A 26553-nucleotide genomic window follows, 5' to 3' on the forward strand; every position below is an offset into this window, starting at 1 on the left:
AAAGGCAGAAAAAGCCCAGGAGGCTACAAACCAGAAAGTTATAGAGGCCAAAAAAGCCCACCCATACCTGGTCACTGCTTATCCGGGCCCGAGCCTTACAGAAACTCCTCGCTTAACCTTGTAATTATGTTCCTGAAAAAATGCGAATTTAAGCAAAATGATGTTAAGCGAATCCAATTTCCCCATAAGAATTAATGTAAATGGGGGGCGGTTAGGTTCCAGGGAAATTTTTTTCACCAGACAGAAGACTATATTATATACACATTAAATTGTTTGTTTAAAACTTACACTGTGTGTATATGTATGTGTATATACACATACATATACATACAGTACAAGTTTTAAACTGTACACAGCGATGATGATCATGAAGCTTGGTTGAGGTGGTGAAGTCAGAAGGTGAAAGAGAGTGGGATATTTCCCAGGGAACGCCTTACTGCTAAATGATGAACTAGGTTTTGGCTGAGTCCACAAGGGTTAACCCATTGTTGTTAATGTAGCCTCACACTCTACAAGGCAGCACGAATGAAGGGAAGGGAGACAGCATGGCAGACAGAGACACACACCCTGTGTGTGAAAGATAGAGATGTGCATTGCCCCTTTAAGTAGGCTGACTCCACTCTAAGTACACTGCCTTGTTAAGTAGATCAGCAAGTTGAGACAGCAGCTGCTCCCAGGAAGTTCCCTCCATTCTGAGCCCTGTTGTGTCGTGCCGCCCCCCCATGGAGATGGGGTAAGTAGGGGGCAGTGGGACACCCTGACATTAGTCCCCTTCTCCCCCCCCCCCCCCCCCCCCCCCCCCCCCCCCCCCCCCCCCCCCCCGCCCCCGCCGCACAGCAAGCAGGAGGCTTCCAAGAGCAGCTCCAAGGCAGAGGGCAGGAGCAGCACACGGCAGTGTGGGGGAGGGACAGCTGAACTGCCAGCAACTGATAGCCTGCTGGGCAGCTGCTGCACAGGGAATCTTAGGGGAGTGGGGAGCTTATGGAGGGCTGCCGGTCCGCCCTGGTTCCAAGCCTGCACCAGCTAGCTCCAACGGGCTGCTCTTCCTGCAAGCAGTGGACAAAGCAGGTGGCTGCCAAACGACTTTATAAGGGAGCATTGCACAACTTTAAACGAGCATGTTCTCTCATTGATCAGCAACGAAACAACGTTAACCGGGACGACTTTAAGTAAGGAGTTACTGTATTTTCTTAAAACACTGTTCTGAGAGCTGCCTGAACATCCCCCAGTTTCATTTGCAATGTAGATATTTCTCCATTCAGGTTTTCTACTTTCAGTTTTAAATGTTCACACTCTCCTGTTTTTGCCTATAGAGCTGTTGCGTTCTGTAATGCTGAAGCTGCACTGGTACACTACGTTGCCTTATACTGAGCTAAATTATCCTTAACTATATCCAACTCAAATTTGTAATCCTCCAGTTGTCTTTCCTGGAGTGCTACCAGGCTGGAAAGATTAGTGACAGCTTTCCATAATGCCCACGCTGCTGCTGCTTTGTTAGCCTTTTTTCTTTGATTTTGGTTTCATGCATTTACAAAATGCTTTAAACTAGGGCTGTCAAGTTAAGTGGCTGTCAAATTAATCACAATTAATCGCGCGATTAAACAATAATAGAATGCCATTTACTTAAATATTTGTAGATGTTTTGTACATTTTCAAATATATTGATTTCAATTACAACACAGAATACAAAGTGTACAGTGCTCACTTTATTTTTGACTACAAGTATTTGCACCTTAAAAAAACAAAAGAAATAGTATTTTTCAATTCACCTAATACAAGTACTATAGTGCAATCTCTTTATCATGAAAGTTGAACCTCCAAATGTAGAATTATGTAAAAAAAAAAAACCTGCATGCAAAAATAAAATGTAAAACTTTAGAGCCTTCAAGTCCACTCAGTCATACTTCTTGTTCAGCCAATCGTTCAGACAAACAAGTTTGTTTACATTTGCAGAAGATAATGCTGCCAGCTTCTTGTTTACAATGTCACCTGAAAGTGAGAACAGGCATTTGCATGGCACTGTTGTAGCCGTTGTCGCAAGATATTTATATGCCAAATGCACTTAAGATTCTTATGTCCCTTAATGCTTCAACCACCATTCCAGAAGACATGCGTCCATTCTGATGACAGGTTCTTCTCGATAACGATCCAAAGCAGTGCGGACCGATGCATGTTCATTTACATCATCTGAATCAGATGCTACCAGCAGAAGGTTGATTTTCTTTTTTGGTGGGTTCTGTAGTTTCTGCATCAGAATGTTGCTCTTTTAAGACTTCTAAAGCGTGCTCCACATCTCATCCCTCTCAGATTTTTGGAAGGCTCTTCAGATTCATAAATCTTGGGTCAAGTGCTGTAGCTATCTTTAGAAATTTCACATTGGTATCTTCTTTTGCATTTTGTGAAATTTGCAGTGAAAATGTTCTTAAAATGAACAACATGTGGTGGGTCATCATCCGAGACTGCTCTAACATGAAATATTTGGCAGAATGTGGATAAAACAGAGCAGGAAACATACAATTCTTCCCCAAGGAGTTAAGTCACAAATTTAATTAATGCAATTTTTTTTTTAATAAGCGTCATCAGCATGGAAGTATGTCCTCTGGAACGATGGCCAAAGCAGGAAGAGGCATATGAATCTTTAGCTCATCTTGCACGTAAATATCTTGCAATGCCAGCTACAACAGTGCAATGTGACAGCCTGTTCTCACTTTCAGGTGGTGTAATTTAGAAGTGGGCAGCATTATCTCCCGTAAATGTAAACAGACTTGTTTGTCTTAGCAATTGGCTGCACAAGAAGTAGGACTGAGTGGACTTGTAGGCTCTAAAGTTTTACATTGTTTTGTTTTTGAGTGCAGTTATGTAACAAAAAACCCTACATTTGTAAGTTACACTTTCATGATAAAAATATTTCACTACAGTACTTGTATGAGGTGCATTGAAAAATACAATATCTTGTTTTTTACGGTGCAAATATTTGTAATAAAAAATAATATAACGTGAGCACTGTACACTTGTATTCTGTGTTGTAATTGAAATCGATATATTTGAAAAAGTAGAAAAACATCAAAAATATTTAATAAGTGTCAGTTGGTATTCTATTGTTTAACAGTGCAATTAATCGCAATTAATTTTTTTTAGTTAATCATGTGAGTTAACTGTGATTAATCAACAGACCTACTTTAAACCCCTTACAGGCAGACTCAAGGACATCCCTCCCCTGGAAAGAATCTTGTCCTCATGGGCACGGACCTTGTTCTGCTATCCATTTAGCAAGGAAGGTGGGCTCTTCAGCTAACCCTCACCTCTCCTGCTCCTTTTCTTTTGCTTTGTTCCCTCCTGAAGCTTCAGAATGGTCATTCTGTCAAGTAGGTAGCGACCCTTATTGACAAAATGCAAAGGTATTCTGCTGCTATTACTTTTCTACAGTTATTTACTGTGTGAAGCTCTATCAGTTCAGTCTAAATGACCATAGAATGCCTGCATTCTCCACCAGATTTGTTACCTGCACGCTCTAGGGCACTCACCTTCACCCAGTTCCTAGGGCTCAAGGCATAATCCGGTTGACTTAGGCACCTCAACCCTTTCCCAGTTCCTAGGGTTCCAGGCAAAAGGCACCTACCTTTAGCCAGTTCCTAGGGCTCAGGGCCATCCATACCCAGTTCCTAGGGCTCAGGGCTCTTCTGTGGGTTTGCATGGTCATTTATCAGTGAAAGAGCCTTACACAGCAATATCCTTAACCTCTATTTATTAACAATCACCAAAACAGAATGCACATGCTAAGAATACAATGCACACCACTCCCAAGAAATCTCCTTCTTTTCCTGATGGCCAGTCAGGATCAGATCATCCGGGGACTGCAGCTTCTGCATGGTGTGATTGGCAGGCTGTTGAGATCTGGCAGCTCTGATCTTGGGGCTGTGTCCTGGAGTTGGTTCCAAAGAACTTCCTTTTGGACCCCAGTCTATATAGTGAAACTTGAATCCTGCTTAGCTGTGCCTTAACCAATCATTTTAAACTAAAGTACTACAAAAATGTATCTTTCACCAATCCTAGCCCATTATGAAAATATCTTTAACCAATCACAGCTCACCACCATAGTTGATTTACACCTAGCAAAATTAGTTATATAACAGATAGAAACCATGCAGATAAACAATAGAGAAGTAGGGATCCTGAAGGCAAAACAATAAAGAAGTAGAGATTTCATACCCAAACTGTTGATAAGTGATTCCTTGCCAGACAGAATGCCGTCAAACAAAATTTTCTTTAAACATCTTAAGAGATTCCTTGGTGGGTACTATTAGTAGGGGTGCCTTCTTAACAGCCCAATATTACATTGTTTTGATATAACTTAAAAGGAAGGTGAGGATGTGACTTTCCGCTTCTTGGCTGCTCTCCTTATGTGGCTGCAGAAAAAGGCCTTAGACCTTACATGAGGTTTTAGGAGACTCCATCACACAGTGGATTAACATGTTACCTTGTTAATCTCTTGAAATCTTAGTTGAAAGCTCAACTATAGGTGAAAGTGAATTTGGTTTTGGTAGTCTCCTCCTCCTACCACTTCTGTGTGTACCACAGAGTCATCTCCCAGTATGATCTGATCGACATTCTTAAGAGCAGCCTGGAACAATATTAAGAGTATCTGTTCTGAATCCCTGATCTAGTCTATTAATCTTTTGGGGGGGCCAGATGCCTGCCTATGGTGTGGGAATATTTCTTTAATGTTACCAGGTCTGTTGTTGTATTTCCTCTGCCTGTTCTTAAGCAGAGGGAACAGCGACAATCACAGGGTGGATTGAGCTCAGAGAAGAGCGCTGAGTGAGTAAATGTGTCTCTGTGGCAGCCACAGAGAACCACAGCTTCTCCCAGTGGAGCTTGGCATAAGTGGCATGGTTGTAAGGAGCTAGGGCATGGATTCTGTGTTTTTCATACAATTAAAAAATGCCATTTCCCTTCTAAATCATGTATTATGCGACTGTCCTATATGATGATAAAATTCATGGTTAACAACATTCAACATGATTCTGACCAGTCCCTAGGATTTCTGATTGAGTCATACTCCCTGAACTTTGATCAAGGGAAATTGTGATAAAACTTCTGAGTGATTTAAGAGGGGCGGGAGTGGCCCAGGGACAGCTTTCTACTTCAACATCCATATATAAGAAGAAAATGTAAGAACTGCTCATTCGTGAGCGGTTCACTGCTCTGCCACCTAACAAATGCTATTGCAAGCTTATGACTTGATGCTGAGCGTCTCTCATTAGAAGTTCAGTGAGAGCAGCAGGTGCTTAACACCTCTTTGGAACAAACTCCCCCAGGCTAAAACTTCCAAACTTTGGTGCCTACATTTGAACTGAAATAGGGCCCCAAGGCTGCAATGAGCTCTCCGCAGGCAGACACTGGCACTTGTGTGGAGGCCCGTTGATTGCAGTGGGTCTCTGGGCATACATGGGGTCCACCAATGGAGAGCTTGTTACAGGATCTGGCCTGATTTTCTATGTGCTGAGACCCCTTAACTCCCCTTGAAATTAATGTAGTGTGAGAACTCTCAGGATCAGCCCCCATATCTGCTTCCTGGCATCAGAGGGTAAAACATTCTTAGTCCCTGCTCTCACATGGATCCAATTGCAGAATTGAAGCCTTAGAGTGCAGTCTCACTAAATCTCTTGCTGCTGAGATGCTCTTAAAGAACTGGTGTTCTTCCCTTCATTTTTCAAGTTAAGCTTCAGCTCTCTTGCTTTTTGAGGAAGAATGCACTACACTATTTATTACAGAGAGTGGGTACTGCCTTTAATATGATCTCCTATTGACAGTTCATCCTGGATGCTACTCCTTTTGTGCAATAAGTGGTAGAATGATGTAGGGTTTTAGCCAAACCAGACTTTTCAAGTGTAATGGTTTAAATTTGTGAAAAGTCGTGCTGTTAGCTCGAAATCTGTAAAATAGCAAATATGTTTCACGTTTTAAAAGCTGCATTTTCCAAAGGCTTTTCTGATCCTGCTGAGGCTGGTGGTAGCTCATTCTTATCTAATGCCAAGCAGATTGAGAACATGCCAGAATTCTCAGCATGGAAGACAGATGAGTGAGTCTTGACACATTATTGTCCATTTTGGGTGAAGTTCAAGTGATTTCTTGCCCAAGAGACACACAGTCCTGTATTGTATCTGCTACACTAAATAGAAAAATTGAACTAAACCACTTGTTTGGTCCCAATTCTGTGGATACTTTCAGCTTGGCTCTGACTTTCTCCATAGGTCATTTAACTGGATGAACTAGTGCTCTGCATTGCCGTGCAGGAGACTTGGGGTTTGTGCCTCTGGAACTTGCTTTTTACACTGGGCGATGGAAGGTTATTTGTTCAGGCCCTAATAAAGGGCAGGATGAAAGTAGCATTGTTTCAGGCATCAGCAGCCACAGCAAGCACCCTTCCTGCAGAACTGTCTGTCTCAGAAAAGAGTACCATCCATTCCTCCTTGGCTGGAAGGATAGTGATGCAACAAGGTTGGAGGAGATTTTCGGAGCGTTGAGAGACTGTGGGTGACGGAGCTTAAAAACAAAAATCACACTTCGACTGATAAACTGCTGTAACCCCTACAGTTGCTAGAGATCACTATAGCAAAGTGCATCAACTAATTGAAAAGAGCCCACCTACTGTGTCCTCTGTGTTGAGTTGTTTGCATTTCTGCCTGGGTACAATGGAGTGTAACGTGTCTCTTCTTTTTGTTGTTGTTCAGGCCGTTGATTAAAGAGAAGTTAAATCAAGGCATCACTCTAGTGGTGGACAGATACGCCTTTTCCGGGGTGGCCTTCACAAGTGCCAAAGAGGTGAGTGAATGAACAGAAAGGCAGTGTCTGTGTCTAATTGGAAAGGCACTGTAAAAATGATAAACAAAAGAAATAGTATTTTTCAGTTCACCTCACACAAGTACTGTAGTGCAATTTCTATCCTGAAAGTGTAACTTACAAATGCAGATTTTTTTTTGTTATATAACTGCACTCAAAAACAAAACAATGTAAAACTTTAGACCCTACATGTCCACTAAGTGCTACTACCTGTTCAGTCAATCGCTCAAACAAACAAGTTTCGTTACAGTTGCAGGAGATAATGGTGCCCGCTTCTTATTTACACTGTTACCTGAAAGTGCCTTAATATGTTCGCATGGCATTTTGTAGCCGGTGTTGCAAGGTATTTAAGTGCCAGATATGCTAAACATTCATATGCCCCATCATGCTTCAGCCACCATTCCATGCTGATGATGTTCGTTTAAAAAAAAAATGTGTTAATTAAATTTGTGACTGAACTCCTTTGGGGAGAATTGTATGTCCCCTGCTCTGTTTTACCTGCATTCCGCCATATATTTCATATTATAGCAGTTTCGGATGATGACCCAGCACATGTTGTTTGATTTACGAACAGTCACTGCAGATTAGACAAAATGCAAAGAAGGTACCAATGTGAGATTTCTAAAATAGCTACAGCACTCGATCCAAAGTTTAAGAATCTGAAGTGCCGTCCAAAATCTGAGAGGGATGAGGTGTGGAGCATGCTTTCAGAAGTCTTAAAAGAGCAACATTCAGATGCAGAAATGACACAACCTGAACCACCAAAAAAGAAAATCAACCTTCTGCTGGTGGCATCTGACTCAGATGATGAAAATGAACATGCATCGGTCCTCTCTGCTTTGGATCATTATCGAGCAGAACCCATCATGAGCATGGATGCATATCCTCTGGAATGGTGGTTAAAGCATTAAGGGACATATGAATCTTTAGCGCATCTGGCACGTAAATATCTTGCGACACCGGTTACAACAGTGCTAAGCAAACGCCTGTTCGCACTTTCACGTGACATTGTAAACAAGAAGCAGGCACCATTATCTCCTGCAAATGTAACCAAACTTGTTTGTTTGAGCGATTGGCTGAAGTTGGACTGAGTGGACTTGTAGGCTCTTGTCATAAAAATAAAAGGAAGGGTAAACACCTTTAAATCCCTCCTGGCCAGAGGAAAAACCCTTTCACCTGTAAAGGGTTAAGAAGCTAAGACAACCTCGCTGGCACCTGACCAAAATGACCAATGAGGAGACAAGATACTTTCAAAGCTGGAGGGGGGGGGGACAAAGAGTTCTCTCTGTCTCTGTTGTCTTTTGCCGGGACCAGAGCAGGAATGCAGGTCAGAACTCCTGTAAAGGGTTAATAAGCAATCTAGTTAGATATGCGTTAGATTCTGTTTTGTTTAAATAGCTGATAAAATAAGTTCTGCTGAATGGAATGTATATTCCTGTTTTTGTGTCTCTTTGTAACTTAAGGTTTTGCCTAGAGGGATTCTCTATGTTTTGAATCTGATTACCCTGTAAGGTATTTACCATCCTGATTTTATAGGGGTGATTCTTTTACTTTTTCTTTAATTAAAATTCTTCTTTTAAGAACCTGATTGCTTTTTCATTGTTCTTAAGATCCAAGGGTTTGGGTCTGTGTTCACCTATGCAAATTGGTGAGGATTTTTTATCAAGCCTTCCCCAGGAAAGGGAGTGTAGGGCTTGGGGGGGATTTTGGGGAAAAGACGTTTCCAAGTGGGCTCTTTCCCTGTTATATTTGTTAGACGCTCAGTGGTGGAAGCAATAAGGTCCAGGGACAAAAGGTAAAATAGTTTGTACCTTGGGGAAGTTTTAACCTAAGCTGGTAAAAATAAGCTTGGGGGTTTTTCATGCAGGTCCCCACATCTGTACCCTAGAGTTCAGAGTGGGCAAAACCTTCACAGCTCTAAAGTTTAACATTGTTTGATTTTTGAATGCAGTTATTTTTTTTGTACATAATTTGACATTTGTAAGTTCAACTTTCATGATAAAGAGATTGTACTACAGTACTTATATTAGGTGAATTAAAAATACAGTTTCTTTTGTTTTTTACAGTGCAAATATTTGTAATCAAAAATAAATACAAAGTGAGCACTGTACACTTTGTATTCTGTGTTGTAATTGAAATCCGCATACACTGGACCCTCGCTAGAACGCGGGGTTCAGGATCCATGCGTGGGACCACGTTAACGCGGGGACCGCATTACCATGGATCCCAATTTAAATATTTAAATTTGGGATCCATCGCTGCGACCGCGCTATATGCGAATCCGCACTATAGCGATGTGCGTTCTAGTGAGGGTCCGCTGTATTTGAAAATGTAGAAAACATCCAAAAATATTTAAATAAATGGTATTCTATTGTTTAACGGTGTGATAAATCACACGATTAATCGCGATAAATTTTTTTAATTGTTCGACAGCCCTAATTTATGGTAATTACTACTCACTTCTGCTTAGAAGAGTCGTTCATTCAAGACCTTCATCTGCTCTGCTAGCCCAGAGAAACTGAAGGCTATTTAAGAATTTGCCTCCAGCCCTGAAATCTTCAAGGAGACTAATGAAAGGATTGATATTTGTAAGTGAGGCCCAAAAGCTTTGTAGGTTTAACTCAGGGATCGGCAATCTTTGGCCCACGGCCCACCAAGATAAGCTCCCTGGCAGGCCGGGCCAGTTTGTTTACGTGCCGCGTCCTCAGGTTGGGCCGATCACAGCTCCCACTGACCGCGGTTCGCTGCTCCAGGCCAATGGGGGCTGCGGGAAGCGGCGCGGGCTGAGGGATGTACTGGCTGCTGCTTCCCGCAGATCCCATTGGCCTGGAGTGGCGAACCGCAGTCAGTGGGAGCTGCGATCGGCGGAACCTGCGGATGCGGCAGGTAAACAAACCGGCCTGGCCCGCCGGGGGCCAAAGTTTGCCGATATCTGGTTTAACTAATTGACTTTCTACCATCTTTAGCAACTCATAGATTTCAAGACCAGAATGGACCATTGTGATCAGCTAGTCTGACCTCCTGCACATCACAGAGCACAGAACCTCACCCACCCACTCCTATAACAGAACCATAATGTCTGGCTGAGGTACTGAAGTTTTCAAATCATGATTTAAAGACTTCAAGTTACAGAGAATCCACCATTTACTCTAGTTTACACCTGCAAGTCACCTGTGACCCATGCTTCAAAGGAAGGTGAAAAATCCCCAGAGTCTCTGCCAATCTGGCCTGGGAGGAAATTCTTTTCTGACCCCAAACATGGCAAGCAGACCCTGAGCATGTGGGTAAGACTCACCAGCCAGACTCTTGAGAAAGAATTCACTGTAGTAACTCAGGTTTCAGAGTAGCAGCCATGTTAGTCTGTATTCACAAAAAGAAAAGGAGTACTTGTGTGGCACCTTAGAGACTAACCAATTTATTTGAGCATAAGCTTTCGTGAACTACAGTTGTACTACAGCTGTTCCAGTTTGCATTCATCTTTCTTACACATGGGAGACCAGAATTGCACACAGTATTCTAGATGAGGTCTCACCGGTGCCTTGTATAATGGTACTAACACTGCTTATCTCTACTGGAAATACTTTGCCTGATGCATTAGCTTTTTTCACAGCCGCATCACATTGGCTGCTCATAGTCATCCTTTGATCAACTAATACACACAGACCTTTCTCCTCCTCCTGTTGATTCCAATTGATAAGTCCCCAGCTTATAGCAAAAATTCTTATTGATAGTTCCTAAGTGCATGACTTTGCACTATTAAATTTCATCCCATTTCTATTACTACAGTTTTCAGGATCATCCAATTCTTCTTGTATGATAATCCAGTCCTCCTCTCTATCGGCAATACCTCTCAACTTTGTGTCATCTGGAAATTTTATTACCACACTTCCACTTTTTGTGCCATGGTCGTGAATGAAAATGTTAAATAAGATTGGTCCCAGGACCAATCCCCGAGGAACTCCTTAGTAACCTCCCTCCAGTCTGACCATTCACCTGTCAGCATGACGCGTTGTAATCTCTCCTTTAACCAGTTCCTTATCCACCTTTAGATTCTTGTATTAATCCCCATCTTCTCTAATGTAACTAATAATTTCCCATGTGGAACTGTATCAAATAGCTTACTGAAGTGGTAGATTACATGTCCTTTGTCTAAAAAAGATTCTGTTATCTTAAAGAAAGATCAGGTTGGTCTGGCATGATTTAGCTTTTGTAAAAACATATTGTGTTTTATCTCAGTTACCATTTACGTCTATGTCCTTAACTACTTACTCTTTCCAAATTTGTTCCAAGACCTTGTATACAATTGAGGTCAAACTAACAGGCCTGTAATTTCTTGGATCACTTTTTTTCCCCCTTTCTTAAAAATAAGTACTATATTAGCAAAGATGCTCTAAAAGATGTTCTCTGGCTAGATCAGTGAACATGGCAAGCCATGCATTTTCTAACACTGTCTGCCTGGGCATAGAAATACTGTTTTGGTAAAGATTTCAGAGTGGTAAAGAGTGCTTTCATGAAAAAGCAGCTATTTGTTGGATAGAACTACCTGGGCCTTTTTAATGTCTATGTAATTATTTGAAAAAGTGACTCCGCGTTTAAGTGTCTGTGATCTCATTTGCTGAGGTGCTGAGCACCTGTAGTTCATGTTGACTTTAGTGAGAGCTACAGGTGCACAGCACCTCTGATGATGAGGCCATAAGTATTTGGGGTGTCTTTTCTAGTACACATAAACTGGGCTATTCTCAGCTGGTGTAAATTGGCATAGCTCCTTTGAAGTCAATGGAGCTACATTGATTTACACCAAATGAGAATCTGGTCCACTTGTTAGTAGTACTTTTCCTTCTGGTCTCTTGTTGATCTGCTTTTTCTCATTTTCATTGATTTTTCTTCCATCTCCGATTTATTTCTCCTTCTCACTTTGGACAGAATTTCTCCTTGGATTGGTGCAAACAGCCTGATGTAGGGCTTCCAAAGCCAGATTTGATCCTATTTCTTCAGTTGAGCACATTGGAGGCAGCAAAACGAGGGGACTTCGGAAACGAACGCTATGAGAACAGCTCCTTCCAGGAGAAAGTTCTACAGAACTACTACCATCTGATAAAGGACAAGACTTTAAACTGGAAGGTAAGGGAATAACCTTCCAGGAAGGCTCTAGATGGGCCAATGAATTAAAACTAAACTTCTCAAGATTTTATCTTTTGGAGCCTACTTCAAGGAAAAACTGTTCTATAATGTAAAGGGTTTTCTAATCCTTGAAATTAAACATTGTAGCAGTTTTGTCTTCAGTGTAGCACAGTCACAGGGAGATGCCATCTTGATCTTCTCATATAGTTAGGATGCAGGAATTGCAACTCACCATTTGAATGACTGGAACAATAAGCTATCAAGTTGATATAAAACTAGGTCAAAAAAGTAAGTGATCATTTCAGCAGATATTAAACTACTGTTAAATTCTGTATTTTTTAAAAATGTGGTTAATTATGTACAACTGCCTTGAAAACCTGACTTCCCATTCATGCAGATGGTGACCTGCATTTCCTTGGTCTGGATCTACTGGTCAGCTAGAGTTCCAGTCTCAAGTATCAGCAAAATGTCAGTTTTTGCAGAACAACAACTCTAAGCACTGAACAGAGCCTGAAATAGTGTCAAGTGTTCCTAAAATGGTTTTGAAAATCGGTCTGTATATTCTTATAAAGTCAATATGTAAGCTGTTAAAGGTATTACAGTGATCACTGGATAGAATATCAGCCACTCACAGAGAACTGTTCACAGTCAAGTGTAGATTTAAAAGCAAGTTGAATACTTTCAAATAATAAATACATTGAGGAAACTGCAATCTGTTTGTGGATGAGGAGAAAACAAGGCTGGATAAACTACTGTGAATTGTTCACTCAGCTCAACTCTAAACCCATCTGTTAACCGTGGATTTAGTGATCTGAGAATTTTTTACGTGCCAGTTTCCATCTCTACCTTGTGCGTTCCAGGATTAGGTCATTTATAAAGAAACAAAATCAGTATCTCTTGTAACAATTCATCCATCAAGTGCTAACTTCATTCTGCTCATTGTCTAAATAGTCTAAAGCCATGGAAATGTGTTGACCTTACCAATTACCATAGATTTGTAGCAATGAGTGAGCAGCAATTTGAGCGAAAAGTCATCAGATTGTCTTTTAAAACTCAACTGTTTTGCTCCAAATTGCAAAAACGCCATAATTTCCTGGCTTAATGGTGGTCTGGAATGTCTGTTTAATAGATACTAGCACATTGGTGTTTCACTTGGACAGTAGATTTCCTTTATTTGACCACCCTTCTTTATAGAAATGAGAGTTAAACAGTGTCTCCTGCAACAGGGGCGGTGCATTGGAAGATAGGCTAAGCTAGACTGGTGTGTCCCAGTTTCTTCAGTTCTAGAATGGGGATATTATTTTTATACTTTACAGGGGTATGATGAGGCTTAATTCATTAATGTTTCAAGATCCTCACTTAGATAGCACTATACAAGTGCAGCATATTATTTCTGTTGAATTCAGCTCTTCACGTTTCAGAAAACAGCTGGAGAGTACATATCCCCATCCCACATCTCCAGCAAGAGTAAAACTTTTGCACACCCAGTGAAGGATTAACATTTTGTCCAAATAATAGTCAAATTTGTATCCTCTAGGAGATTTCTTTAGAGCTGGGGTTGTAAAATAACTTAGGTCCAATGCCTAATAGCCTCTGTCACTAACATACCCTGTTCATGAATAGCTGTTTGTGTTTTCCCTCATGCCACTCCACACTCGTTAGGTGTTCTTCCCTGCATTCAATTTCTGTCTCTTCCAATTCCAGGACAGAAATTGTGCACAAGAGGTAAAATTCAACATTCTTCACTATTCTCCTTGATTCATGAATTTGGAATAGCGATAGCTGATGTAAAAGGTTTAATATAGTGGGGGAAAGGATGGAAATAAGTCCAAGACAGTCAGTGGCTTCCCCTTTCTAAACACGTCACTGTCTTATTTTCTCCTCTAATGAAAGTGTTGGGTACTGAGAAATGTTTTAAATACAATGCTTTTATTTTGGAAACAGACAATTGATGCTTCGAAGAGCATTGAAGAGTTGCATAATGAAATTAAGTCTTTCACTGAGGAGGTCATGCAGGAGGTTCAGAATAAGCCCATAGGAGAACTCTGGAACTAGAATTGGCTCTTATTCCATCCTCTTCCTGCAGCATATTCTGCTCCAGATCTGATTGAAGGGAAACTGGCATCTCTCAGATCTTCCTCTGACAGACTCCTTCACCTTTAATAGCTGCAGTTTAGATCACAGAGAATTGTTTTTTATAGACCAAAAATACCTTGGAGACCTCTGGTTTTATCTAATTCCTCTGTAAATTGGATCTTACAAGCCATCTTCCTGATGTATTTTATAAATGCAGACTTTTTTGTAAATCTTCCTATAATCCAGGCACAAGCCTTGTGCTGGAGCAATGACAAAATGTATAAAACTGGAGCTGTTGGCTAATTACCAGGCTGAGTTATGGTAGTGGGACTTGAGGAGGAGCAGAGGGGAGGGATAGGGTTGTGAATCAAGAGAAGGGGAAAGGGTTTTTTTTACATTTGTACTTAGAGAACTGTCACTTTTCACAATCATATACCTGTGGGACTCCCCTTCCCATAACTTATTTAACATACTAACTCAGACTCTTAATTCATGGAAGTCTTGCTAATAAATTAGTGCCTTTTATTTTAGTGTCCTTTTTTGCAGCAGCAGCAAATATTTATTTAAGTAAACTGGTTTGAAATCACTTTTGGAAGAGTATCACCCCAAGGCTGTACTCTTCCTTAGCGGAAGGGTGATCCAGTGTTTCAAACACCGGTCTGGGATGTGGGAGACCTAGGTTCAATTTCCTGCTCTGCTACAGACTTTCATTGGGACAAGGTCAATTAGTGTCTCTGGGCCTCAGTTCCCCAGCTATAAAATAGTACCTGTCACTCCTATCTCATAGGGGCGTTGTGAGGATAAATACATTAGAGATTGTGAGGTGCTCAGATGAGGGTGCCAGTAAGAACCGTGGCTAGGTAGGTTGCTATAGCACGGGACTGGTTTGAAAGGTGATCTGCACACTGAAACCATAATTATCTTTAAACTGAGTTGAGTTCCCTACATAGCCAGGATAACGTGTCAGCACCTTAAAGTTAGGCTTTCTTGTTTTACAGATCCTGATGTCCTTGTTTTGTGGGTAATGCCCCAGCATGTCACACCTGCTAGGGACTGTGGTCTTACCTGACTCTCTCAGCTCCTTCCTGGCTGAAACCAGATTCCATGGTGATATTTCTAGAATAGCGTCTTCTGTGTTCTTACATCAAGCAGGAGGCTTGATTGGATGTAAAATTAAAATATTGGAAGGGTTTTAGTTTCTGTATCTATGGATCACTTCAAAAAAAATCTGTCAAGTCAGTTTATATTTTATGCTGCATTTCTATTAAACTGTTGGCTTTTTGATAGGTTGAACACTAGTTTAATATACTTTGGAAACAGCTCACCTCATTTGACGAGAGGTCAACACTGCAGCTCTTAGTTATGTCTGGCACTAAAGGTTTCTCTTCTGCTAGCTGGAAATTAGGGTTGAACTCCTTGACCCAGCAGACACAGAAATTCAGCTATGGAGATCTAAAGTTTAGATGAGGCTATGCTGACAAGATACAATATGATGGAAAGAAATTGGGTAAACTCCTGTTTTACTGGAACTGTTTCTTTAAGTATGAGTCTATTGCAGACTTCTCCTTTTGATAGCTAAATTAAAGTCTGTTTATAACAGTTGTGTGTCATTATTGAGAGTATCTGCTGCAGTAGACTTATTTTTACCATAAAGTTTGTTGAGAAAGGAGGGCCTGTGTGGCTGAGGTACAGGACTGGGAAGCAGAGACCTAGGGTCCTAGCCCTTCTGCAAACTTAATGTGACCTCAGGCACGTTACTTTGTTCTCTGACTTCGGTTCCTGTCTGCAAACGGGAGTAATACTTCCTCGGCCTGAACAGGCTATTCTAAGGATGAATTTATGAACAGCCAAAGGGGTGAGGGTTAAACTGACTCTACGCAAACGTAGCTGGGAAAAATGATTTCATATCCCTCTTTTGTAGCCAGATTCCTTGTCACAACAGATTAAAAGGGATCCCTGTCAGCATCTGGATCCTTAAAAGGGAAGAGCAGCACTGCTATCATCATTAGCAGTAAAATAGTCAAGTACCGATATTGTCATCTTTAGGCTTCAAAGTTAAACACCCAGAGAGATAAATGGGACACTTCATATTTTTAAAGTTATCATTGTAGGCATGAGGACTAGCAACCTAATTTTTATAAATGAAAACATAGAACTCTGTTCTAGAAAATAAGTAGCACACATGGGATCCTGACTGTAGCTGCTAGTCTAGCTTTGCTGTTGGTACTGCAAATAAGCATAGTGATAGGTGTTTAGGAAAGCACTGCATGTGTTAGAGCAGTTTAAAAGCACAGAGTGGTCTTTATTTTGTCCTTACACTGGATGCTTTCATCTTTCCCATGTTATCTCCCTTTAAAGCTTATTGGAGGATGGTGAATTTTTCACCAACTTGTTTCTCTTTAAGAAGCTCTAGCAGTCCAGGACTAGGCCCTGTATTCTTACAGAAGCTTGCAATAACTTTGGGAGGTAAAGAGACTGGCATTTGCACTGCAGTAAGGGAAGATGACTCCTGAGGTTGAGAAGAGCACATTCATGTTCTCCTGTCTCTTCCACCCCACCCCTTTTAAAAAAAAAACCCTTTCCAAGGAAGCATACAGGAAATGGCTCAGTTATCTTGAGCCTGACAAGGATTCGAGCCAACTAGTCCAGGATTCTCAACTATGTTTGAGGCATGGTAGCTTAGCTAGGCCTACTTCCACTGTGGGCTATCAGATACCCTTTGCACCACCTGACATCTCTTAACAGGTTAGCCCCATCCACTTTTGCCACCCAAAGCCTGGTTAAAACTAGATGCCCTAGAACTGCTTCAAAAGGGTTTTCCGTACTATGGCATAAGAATCTCTGGACAAGGAGTAAGGGGTAAAATACACCTTCCCCATCCATAACAGCATGGGCTGCTCCTCAGAAATAAGTACTAAAAAACAAAAGATTTTCAGTTTGTTTATTCAAATACAAATTGAAAGCAGTTGATGAATGGAGCACAGCCCCACTTCCTCCACCATCTCCCCTCCCCCCTTAAAATTAATGCAAGAGAGATGAGGAGGAACAGCAGCAGAGAGAAAGCAGCAAGTAATTTAGTGACAGAAGCATCATGGTTCAAGAGTTAAAATCTCTGGCTCTCTGGGAGATTAGGGGCAGATAATGAGATTAACATCAATAGGTCAGTCAGCCTTGTCATGGAGGACAGCATTTACGGCCAGTTTATATACCTTCTGGGTACAAAAGCATCAACTGACAAGTGCTGTTCCCAAATGCAGGAAAATGCATTGCAAACATGGATTTGCCACCTGCAGCAGCCCTGGAGAAAGGAGAAGACTTGAGTAGCTTCTATGGTGGCTCCCATCAGGACTCAGTTCTCCTATGCATCTGTTTTCAATCCAGCTCTCATTTTTACTAAATAGATATTATGGGCCACAGGCAAGCTCATGTAAAGTTAAAGTAACTCCAAGGTTTTCAGTACAACTGTGTTTGATGTTTAACTATCAACTTTTTTAGGCAACCATTTTTTTTCCTGATATCTTCAGATGATCACTTAAAATGGGTTTCTTTGGCCTAGCTTCTACAGTATGCATTTGCCACACAGTGCTAGAAGGATCATAGAATATCAGGGTTGGAAGGGACCTCAGGAGGTCATCTAGTCCAACCTCCTGCTCAAACCAGGCCCAATCCCCAACTAAATCATCATAAAGGGAAGTTGCAGAATAGCATGTGAAATGGTACCAATCAGCTAAGAAATATATTCTATGTCTAATTAAATTTCAAGCCCCCTTGTACATCATTTTGAATGCAGGGAGTCCAATGGGAATAGTACCTGGAACTATTCAATCAACCCAGGAGGAGTGACCACACTACATGGATGCTTTGTGGCACCAAAAATCAAAAGCAACATCAGGCTCTTAAGATTTAAAAACATCTCAACCTCTCACAGGACTCTGTCTGGTTCTCTTAACAGATACTTTAATGAAGACACCTCACTGCTATAGTTGTCAATCCATCTTTTTCACAGCCTTGGTGATTTGAGGACTCATCCAGTGAGATTCCTTTTATTTAAACTGGGATTCTCCTCCCCTTTTGGTTGTCATCTTTAGACCTTGGACATTACCATGAGGTTTTCCACATCGAGGAAGTGCTTCACCTCTGAGAGAAGATTGCCCTTTATAAGAGCAGGCAGCTTCTGGGTATGGTGAGAAGACAGGCAGCACTGTGTTTGTGAGAAACCACTGCAACTACTATTAAGCATCAGCAACAACATGTGGCCTATTACTATGGAAAACATGACCATCCAGGTGACTAGCTCACATACTACTGGGCTGGAGCCTCTGTATCGGACATGCCTGGTATTAATTTACATTGCTTTCCATAAATCTAAGTTTAGCCCAAGTCAGCCATAAGCAGGAAAGCTGTGGAAGGAACTAATAGTATAGGTTTTGCCTCTCAAAAGAGGAATAGCACTTATTAAATATCACTAGGAAGTACTCATAAGGGTCTAGCTCCATGTCGGGTTTCTGCTGTTATTCCTAGAGGGCCAGTTGAGCTGTTGCTGTAACAAACAAAACTCTGAACTCCTAGGCACCACTGCATCCACTTCTTGCATGTGTTTTGCACTGAGAAATCCTGACTCTGGCCACTGAAGCCTTAATGACGACTTGTTTCTTGATCCCAATGCAGACAGTGCACACTGTGCTTCAGACTGCACAGAATGCTGGGATGGATGGGAGGCAGGGATGTCAGCAAGCACCTATGAAAACCAGTAAGGGCCCAGGTGCTCGAAGGAACTTCTTTCACCCCCCCCCCACCCCCAAACAACAGACGTGCAGTCAGTTTCCTGTCTATTTTCAAAGAGATAAAATTTCAAAGTCTTCATCCTCCGAGTCAAAGAATCTTTCCAACCTGTCTGCATCAGAAGAGTCTGAAAGACAAAAGACAAAACCACCTCTGTTTAATGTGCCCATTGCTTAAAACAGATTTACACCAAAGCCACTCACCAGCCCAAGCTGTATGAGGGGGAAATTATGGGTGTCAAGCATATGAAGCGGGGGGCACGACTGACTGAGGGATTTGGGGAGGGGGGAAGAAGAGGATAGAGCATGCTTTAATAGCAAGTAACAATGGACAATCCACATTACACCTACAGTCTGTGTGGCACAGAATATATTAGCTATCCCTAAATAGTATGTTCCTCAGCGCTGGATAGTTTGTGTCTAATAGCCTTAATATGGCACAACCTTGTGCTGTAACATCTGGTGGCTGTATGTAGAAGTGTCAAATGTATAGACTCTATACACCCATAAATATATATGCTGTACACAATATAGAGAGAGTTCTGATTAAAGAGAGGCTGGGTTCAACCATATCTTTGGAAAGAGTAGACCAGTGCTGTCTTGAGGCTTTATACGGACCATACTCAATCCTCTGTCGCTAGTATTAGGAGATGTCACACATCCCAACATGAGTTGACGAAAGATTTCCTTTTATTAATGCCTTTGACCCAGAACACTAGGAAAGGGCAACACCACACCACAGATGTTACTGACTCAGCTGAGGCCAGCTCTATCAGGGAGCTGCAACTGATGCAGAGTCATGTTCCCTACTGATTTGAAGAGTGCAGGCCACGCTGATGGAGCAGGCATTAGTGAATGCCCAGCACAGAAGCACTGAAGGCAGCGTGTGTGTTGGTCTATGACAGTTTTACCATTACAGTAGGCATGCCAACTGAACCCTCCAGATTTGGAGCTGATCATAGGGGAAAACTCAGAGAGGGGAGAGAAGTGGAACAGAGTGGACCTTGCAGAGACCAACACTATCTAAAGCAACAAGAATGTGTGTTTTAGGTTTTACCAGAGTAACCAACAGCTAGTGAAATGCTGACTGCGCAGCAGGAACAGAGGATACAGGTCAACTAAGAAGTGGTGGGGCTCTGGGTTGTGGCACATTCAGTTGGATGAGGGAGCACATACAATAGCCCAATGATTACTGCTTTCCACAGTATTGCAACTAGATTGAGAGCCCACATGTGCACCAAGAGCATGGATGTATCAATACAGAAAATACCCAAGGGGAAGTACTCTCAACTGAGGCAATAAGGGAAAAAGCAGCCAATATCTCAAGGAGGCCAACGATTGCAGTAAGACCAAAGTGAGACTGAATTAAATCACAAGCAAAATCAGTAATTCTAGTGAGGGCCATGGCAATAAGATGAGCAGAAAAAATAATGGATTGGTAAGGGGAGGGAGAACTGAAGGTGAGCAGCCCATTCCAACATTTTAGGGAGGAACAAGAGATGGGAAATAGGGAAAATTTGAACCGAGAAGGATTAAAAATAAGGGAAAGGAAAAGCTTTCTTGAAGGAGGAATGAACAGTGCGAGCTAAGGGAAGCTGTGAGAAAGGCAGTGACAGAACTGAGTGTCACAGCAGAGAGAAATAGATAAGAGCACAGGGTACAAATGACAAGACACATCCAGTTCCTGGTAACTACAGAGATGTTTGTCCACAGATACTCCTCTTGGCAGAAGAAGTTACTCACCTTGTGCAGTAACAATGGTTCTTTGAGATGTGTCCCCCTGTGGGTGTTCCACTATAGGTGTGTCTGCATCCCTGCACTGCTCTTCAGAGAATTTCAGTAGCAGCCTGTCCTGCACACGCGGCTCCCCACCTGCCATGAGTCTAGTCAGCGTGCATGGGCATTTCCCTCTCAATTCCTCCTCTACCGCAGAGCCATATGGAGAACGCCAAAATAAACGGTCAGAGGGTCAGTCATGGAGCACCAATAGGGGGACACATCTTGAACCATTGTTACTGCACAAGGTGAGTACCTTAGTCTTCAAATAGCATCCCTATGGGTGCTCCACACTAGGTGACTCCCAACCAGTACCCACCACAGGAGGCTGGGACTTTAGAGTCAAGTCTGATACAGATGATAGTACAGTGGCCCTGAATTGGGCGTCTGAAGCTGAATCACTCAGAATGGCATATTGTTCTGCAAAGGTATGCGCAGAGGTTTGTAGCTGCCCTGCATCTCTCGGATATGGGGATACCCTTAGAGAAGGCGATCGACGAGGAGACTGCCCTTGTGGAATGTGTGGCTATTGAAGATGGGGGGGGTTACACCCTCCCCCCCCCCCCCCACACACACACAATTGGTGGCAGAGTCTAATATAGCTAGAGACCCATTTGGACAACGTCTGAGCAGACATCGCTGCACCTTTGATTTATCCATAACGGAAAGGAAGAGAGTCTTGGAGATTTTCAGAAGGCCTTCACCCTGCCTAAATAGAAGGCCAAAGCTCTTCTCCCAGAGTATATGGAGGGTGGCCTCCCTATTGTCCATATGAGGTTTTGGATAGAATATTGGGAGTTGAAAGAGTTGATACATGTGAAATGCAGAAGTAATTTGGGGAGTGAATTTCGGGTGTGTTCTGAGCGTGACCTTGTCCGGGAAGAACACTGTAAATGGGGGATGTGCCATCAAAGCTGCTATCTCCCCTATCCTTCTGGCATAAGTGATGGTGATGAGGAACGCCATCTTCATGGAAAGGTGAGTTAACGAACAAGTGGCCTGGGTTCGAATGGCAATCTAGTCAGTCCTTTAGCACTAGGCGAGGTCTCATTAGGGAGTAGGGGTCTTGGGTTGTGGGAAAAGTTTTGCTATACCTTTCAGAAATCTCTTCATAGTTGGGTGAGAAGATTGAGTAGCATCTATTTGCTGGTGGAAGGTAGCAGTTGCTGCCAAGTGAACCTTCAGCAAGCCAACAGAGAGACCCAACTTCTGTAAGGATAACAGATAGTCCAGGATCACTGGCAAGGTGGCTGAATTAGGACTTGGACTGGCACCATATCTGGAATCTCTTCCATTTCTGCAGGTAGGTGAACTAGTAGAACGCTTTCTACTGTCCAGTAGTACCCCCTGCACCTCCTCTGAGCAAGATGCTTTTATGTGCCGGAACCATGAAGAAGCCATGCTTTGAGATGTAGGATCCATGGATTAGGGTGAAGGATGTGACCCCTGTTTTGTGACAGATGGCATGGGGTGAGTGGTAGGGTCACCGGAGGACATCATGCCAGCTGGGACAGGCAAGGGAATCATGTCTCTGGGTCTGGTAGGAGCAATCAGAATATTTCGTTTTTCCCTTTTTATCTTCAGCAGCACCTTTAATAATACAGGGAATGGAGGAAAGATGTAAAGAAAGCCCTTGTTCCGCAGGAGGAGGAGCATGTCTCCCTGGAGTGTTGGCCAAAGCCAGACAAATGGAGCCAAGACGCCCTCCTCAAAACCACCACCATGGAGATAGAGCACGCTGCCATGTTGGCCGCATCCAACGTGCGCTAGAAACGTTTTTGCAACTAGCTGGTCTTCCTTAATGATGGCCAAGAATTGGTTAAAGAAGTATGGGCTGGATGGATGCACTACAAGGTGGGTAGAAAGTTGGCTAGATTGTCAGGCTCAACGGGTTGTGATCAATGGCTCCATGTCTAGTTGGCAGCCGGTATCTAGCGGAGTGCCCCAAGGGTCAGTCCTTGGGCCGGTTTTGTTCAATATCTTCATTAATGATCTGGAGGATGGTGTGGATTGCACTCTCAGCAAGTTTGCGGATGACACTAAACTGGGAGGAGTGGTAGATACGCTGGAGGGTAGGGATAGGATACAGAGGGACCTAGACAAATTGGAGGATTGGGCCAAAAGAAATCTGATGAGGTTCAACAAGGACAAGTGCAGAGTCCTCCACTTAGGATGGAAGAATCCAATGCACCGCTACAGACTAGGGACCGAATGGCTAGGCAGCAGTTCTGCAGAGAAAGACCTAGGGGTGACAGTGGACGAGAAGCTGGATATGAGTCGACAGTGTGCCCTTGTTGCCAAGAAGGCCAATGGCATTTTGGGGTATATAAGTAGGGGCATTGCCAGCAGATCAAGGGATGTGATCGTTCCCCTCTATTCGACATTGGTGAGGCCTCATCTGGAGTACTGTGTTCCGTTTTGGGCCCCACACTACAAGAAGGATGTGGAAAAATTGGAGAGAGTCCAGCGAAGGGCAACAAAAATGATTAGGGGACTGGAACACATGAGTTATGAGGAGAGGCTGAGGGAACTGGGATTGTTTAGTCTGCGGAAGAGAAGAATGAGGGGGGATTTGATAGCTGCTTTTAACTACCTGACAGGTGGATCCAAAGAGGATGGATCTAGACTATTCTCAGTGATAGCAGATGACAGGACAAGGAGTAATGGTCTCAAGTTGCAGTCGGGGAGGTTTAGGTTGGATATTAGGAAAAACTTTTTCACTAGGAGGGTGGTGAAACACTGGAATGCATTACCTAGGGAGGTGGTGGAATCCCCTTCCTTAGAAGTTTTCAAGGTCAGGCTTGACAAAGCCCTGGCTGGGATGATTTAGTTGGGATTGGTCCTGCTCTGGGCAGGGGGTTGGACTAGATGGCCTCCAGAGGTCCCTTCCAACTCTGTTATTCTATGGTCTTTGTATCTATCTGGAAGCTGCTCAATAAAGGAGTTTAATTTTGTATAGTTCTGATAATCATATCTGGCCACTAGGGCCTGATAGTTAGCTACCCGAAATTGGAGGGTGGCTGAAGAATAGGCTTTTCTGCCAAAAAAGTCCAAACATTTCCCATCTCGGTCATACGGGGTAGATTTAAATTGGTATTGATGACCCCTTGAATTGACCATGTCCACTATGATGGAATTCGGAGTCAAACGGGTGAATAGAAAATCGGTGCCCTTTGCAGGCACATAGTACTTTTTGTCCACCTGCTTACACGTCAGTGGGATGGATGCCAGGGCCTGCCATATGGCCCTATTGGGGTCTAGGAGCACCTTGTTAACTGGGAGGGCTACTCTGGCAGAGGTAGAAGAATGAAGAATGTCCACCAGCTTGTGATGTAGTTGCACTTGCAGGGTCTCAGCCACTTTTTGAATTAGGTCCCAGAACGACCTAAAGTCGTCCGCCAGAGATGGCAGGGGAGGCATCACTGCCTCGTCAGGTGAGGATGATGAGAGGTAAGTTTGAGGGGCCTCTTCCTTTTCTGCCTCCATTTCCCATTCTTCCAAAAATTCCGGCAGGTCTGGTGCCCTTTATGTTGTCACTGAAGGGGGACATCTCTCTGCCTGCTGGTAAATTACACTCTGGGGCAGCCCGAGGTCCCAGTAAGGACACTGTAGGTAGGGAGCTGGTGGCTGGGTCCACGGTTGCCCATACCAGGGAGGTTGAGGGCTGGGTGGTACCCCTGGTACTCTTGATGGGATTGGGGTCTGTATGGTGGGTAAGATGACCGATGAGAACCCAGTTCCTCCCGGCTCGCTATCTGAGTCGGAATGGGAAAGAGGCAGTGCATGGCATGGAGACACCATTACGTCCACTGCTCCTGGCGAGGTTGGTACCAGGGTCCCAGTGCTGAGAAGGGGCGAGTCCGGTGCCTTGGTGTAACATTGCTTTTCATATGCTTTATGAAAATATGCTTATGAATGTGAATAGGATGTAACTGAAATATGCTTTATGCAAAAGGTCTCTTGTAAGGCATCATTATAAAGCTTATAATCTATTGAGTGTGTTCATCCTGTTTGTATGCATGTATCATTCTTGTATCTGAAGCTAGAAATATGAAGTATAACTCTGAGGTCCTATTGTAACTATGCAAAGTGTGGGCCATTAATTGTGGTTTAGAATCTTGATGGCTCCCATTGATCAGGTTAATTGGTTGTAAATGGTTTATTTACCTGCAAGCCTTCCTGTGTACATGTGGGCCAGTCCGTGGGTAATTAAGAATGAGGTCTCACAGGGACATGTGACCATGTCACCTGATAATGGAATCCATCTTAAATCTGGTACTTTTCCATTTAGAAGGAGGAGTGGGGACCCAGAGAGAAAAAAAAGACTCCTGCCTTGTGCCAAAGCTATAAAAGGGAGTGCAGCAGAACAAAGGAGGGCAGTTATTACAAAGCCCCTGTTTTCCACCTAAGAGGTCTGCTGGAACTAACAAGAACTGTACCGGGGAAAGGATTGGGCCCAGACTAGGAAGGAGTCTAGTCTGTGAAAGAAGCTTATTGAAACATCTGAGGGTAAGGTATTACCTGTATTCAGTTTCTTAAGGTATTAAGCTTAGACTTGTGTGTCTTATTTTACTTTGTGACTTACTTTGTTGTCTGTTATTACTTGAAACCACTTAAATCCTACTTTTTATACTTATTAATAAACAAAAGTGATTTTATTAAGTAAGTGATTAATACCTGGGGAGCAAACAGCTGTGCATCTCTCTATCAGTGTTATAGAGGGTGGACAATTTATGAGTTTACCCTGTATAATCTTTATACAAAAGTAAAATGGATTTATTTGGGGTTTGGATCCCATGGGAGCCAGGAGTCTGGGTGCTGGAGGCAAGTAACCTGCTGAGCAGTTTTTAGTTACAAGTCTGCAGCTTTGGGGGTGTGGACCAGACCTGGGTCTGTGTTGCAGCAGGCTAGTGTGTCTGGCTCAACAAGGCAGGGTTCTGGAGTCCCAAGCTGGCAGGGAAAATGGGCTCAGAGGTAATCTCAGCACACCAGGTGACAGTCCCAAGGGGATCCCTGTGACCGAACCTATCACACTTGGATTCAGAGAGAGGTCCAGTGTGCACCTGTAGTACCAGTACGGACAATATCAGTGCTGAAGGCTGCCAGTGCCAAGGAGCCTCCACCAAAGGAGTTGGAGATGTAGACCTGGCTATATGGTCCTTTTGTGCCACGCACACCAGCATCAATACCGGTGCTCTCCTTGACGTAGCCTTCACCAGGGCAGATCGACTATGTTTGTCTCGCCCTCATGGTACCGGTATCTCTCTGCCCATGCCTGTTGGGTCAGTACTGTGTGTGCCCTGGGTACCGATGGCTTCAACGCCATCGGTACCGAAGATACAGATAGAGCCAGAGAACGTTTCCAGCTTGATCTGGGCTCGCTATGTGGGCTCACAGACCTCTTCTTACCAGTCTTTCATGAGTGCGTAAATTCCTTAAGATCACCTGCCTTCGACATAGAAGGTTGCGGTGATCCTTCACTCCGGGACTTCAGAGATTGAAGGACTGATTCTACGAGCAGGAGTTTTAGCCTTAACTCTGTCCTTTCTAGACCTGGGTTTTAGCTGTTGGCACCAGCCACACTTTTGTGGATTGTGCTTTTCCCCAAGGCAGCGAACACACTGCAAGTGTCTGTCCATTACCGGGACGGAGTCTTTAAAGCTCAGACGCTTTTTGAAGCCTAGGGAGCCAGGCATACCCTTGTCCAGGGGGACTTCCGCCCCACCCAGGTTGGCGGGAGGCATAGTTTTCTCCCCCCCCGCCCTTTTCTTTTTTTGGCATGGCCAACTAAAACAAATATTAAAAGAAAGGGGCTTCAGGAAACAAAGAAATATGCAAAACTATCAGGAGTTAATTTGTGAACAGACACCTCTAAGCTTGTCTCTAGCCTAGGGCCGTTGAGAAGGAAGTGAAGAAGAAATGCCCATGCACGCTGACTAGCTACAAGGCAGGCTGG

At 43.2% G+C, this 26553-nt stretch overlaps 2 protein-coding genes across 11 annotated transcripts in view; one reads left to right on the top strand and one right to left on the bottom strand.

The window, feature by feature from the left end:
• DTYMK (deoxythymidylate kinase) overlaps positions 1 to 26553 on the top strand; it is a 54486-nt gene that overhangs the window by 3955 nt on the left and 23978 nt on the right. For 2 of the 8 annotated variants that reach the window (XM_037908072.2, XM_037908071.2), the window contains exons 3-5: positions 6735 to 6825; positions 11767 to 11964; positions 24889 to 25106. In XM_037908072.2, coding sequence (XP_037764000.1) covers positions 6735 to 6825; positions 11767 to 11964; positions 24889 to 25062 — 463 coding nt within the window. In that variant the 3' untranslated portion in view covers positions 25063 to 25106. Of the gene's footprint in view, positions 1 to 6734; positions 6826 to 11766; positions 11965 to 13908; positions 15640 to 21900; positions 22452 to 23504; positions 23552 to 24888; positions 25234 to 26553 lie in introns of those variants that run through there. The other 6 variants (XR_005226646.2, XM_043522458.1, XM_043522457.1 and 3 more) reach the window with 6 other exon arrangements.
• ATG4B (autophagy related 4B cysteine peptidase) overlaps positions 16965 to 26553 on the bottom strand; it is a 46498-nt gene continuing 36909 nt past the window's right edge. For all 3 annotated transcript variants that reach the window (XM_043522452.1, XM_043522453.1, XM_043522454.1), the window contains one exon: positions 16965 to 18949. In XM_043522452.1, coding sequence (XP_043378387.1) covers positions 18876 to 18949 — 74 coding nt within the window. In that variant the 3' untranslated portion in view covers positions 16965 to 18875. The remainder of the gene's footprint in view (positions 18950 to 26553) is intronic.

The sequence above is a fragment of the Chelonia mydas genome, chromosome 9 (genome assembly GCF_015237465.2).
Source record: "Chelonia mydas isolate rCheMyd1 chromosome 9, rCheMyd1.pri.v2, whole genome shotgun sequence".
NCBI classification, from domain to species: domain Eukaryota; kingdom Metazoa; phylum Chordata; order Testudines; family Cheloniidae; genus Chelonia; species Chelonia mydas.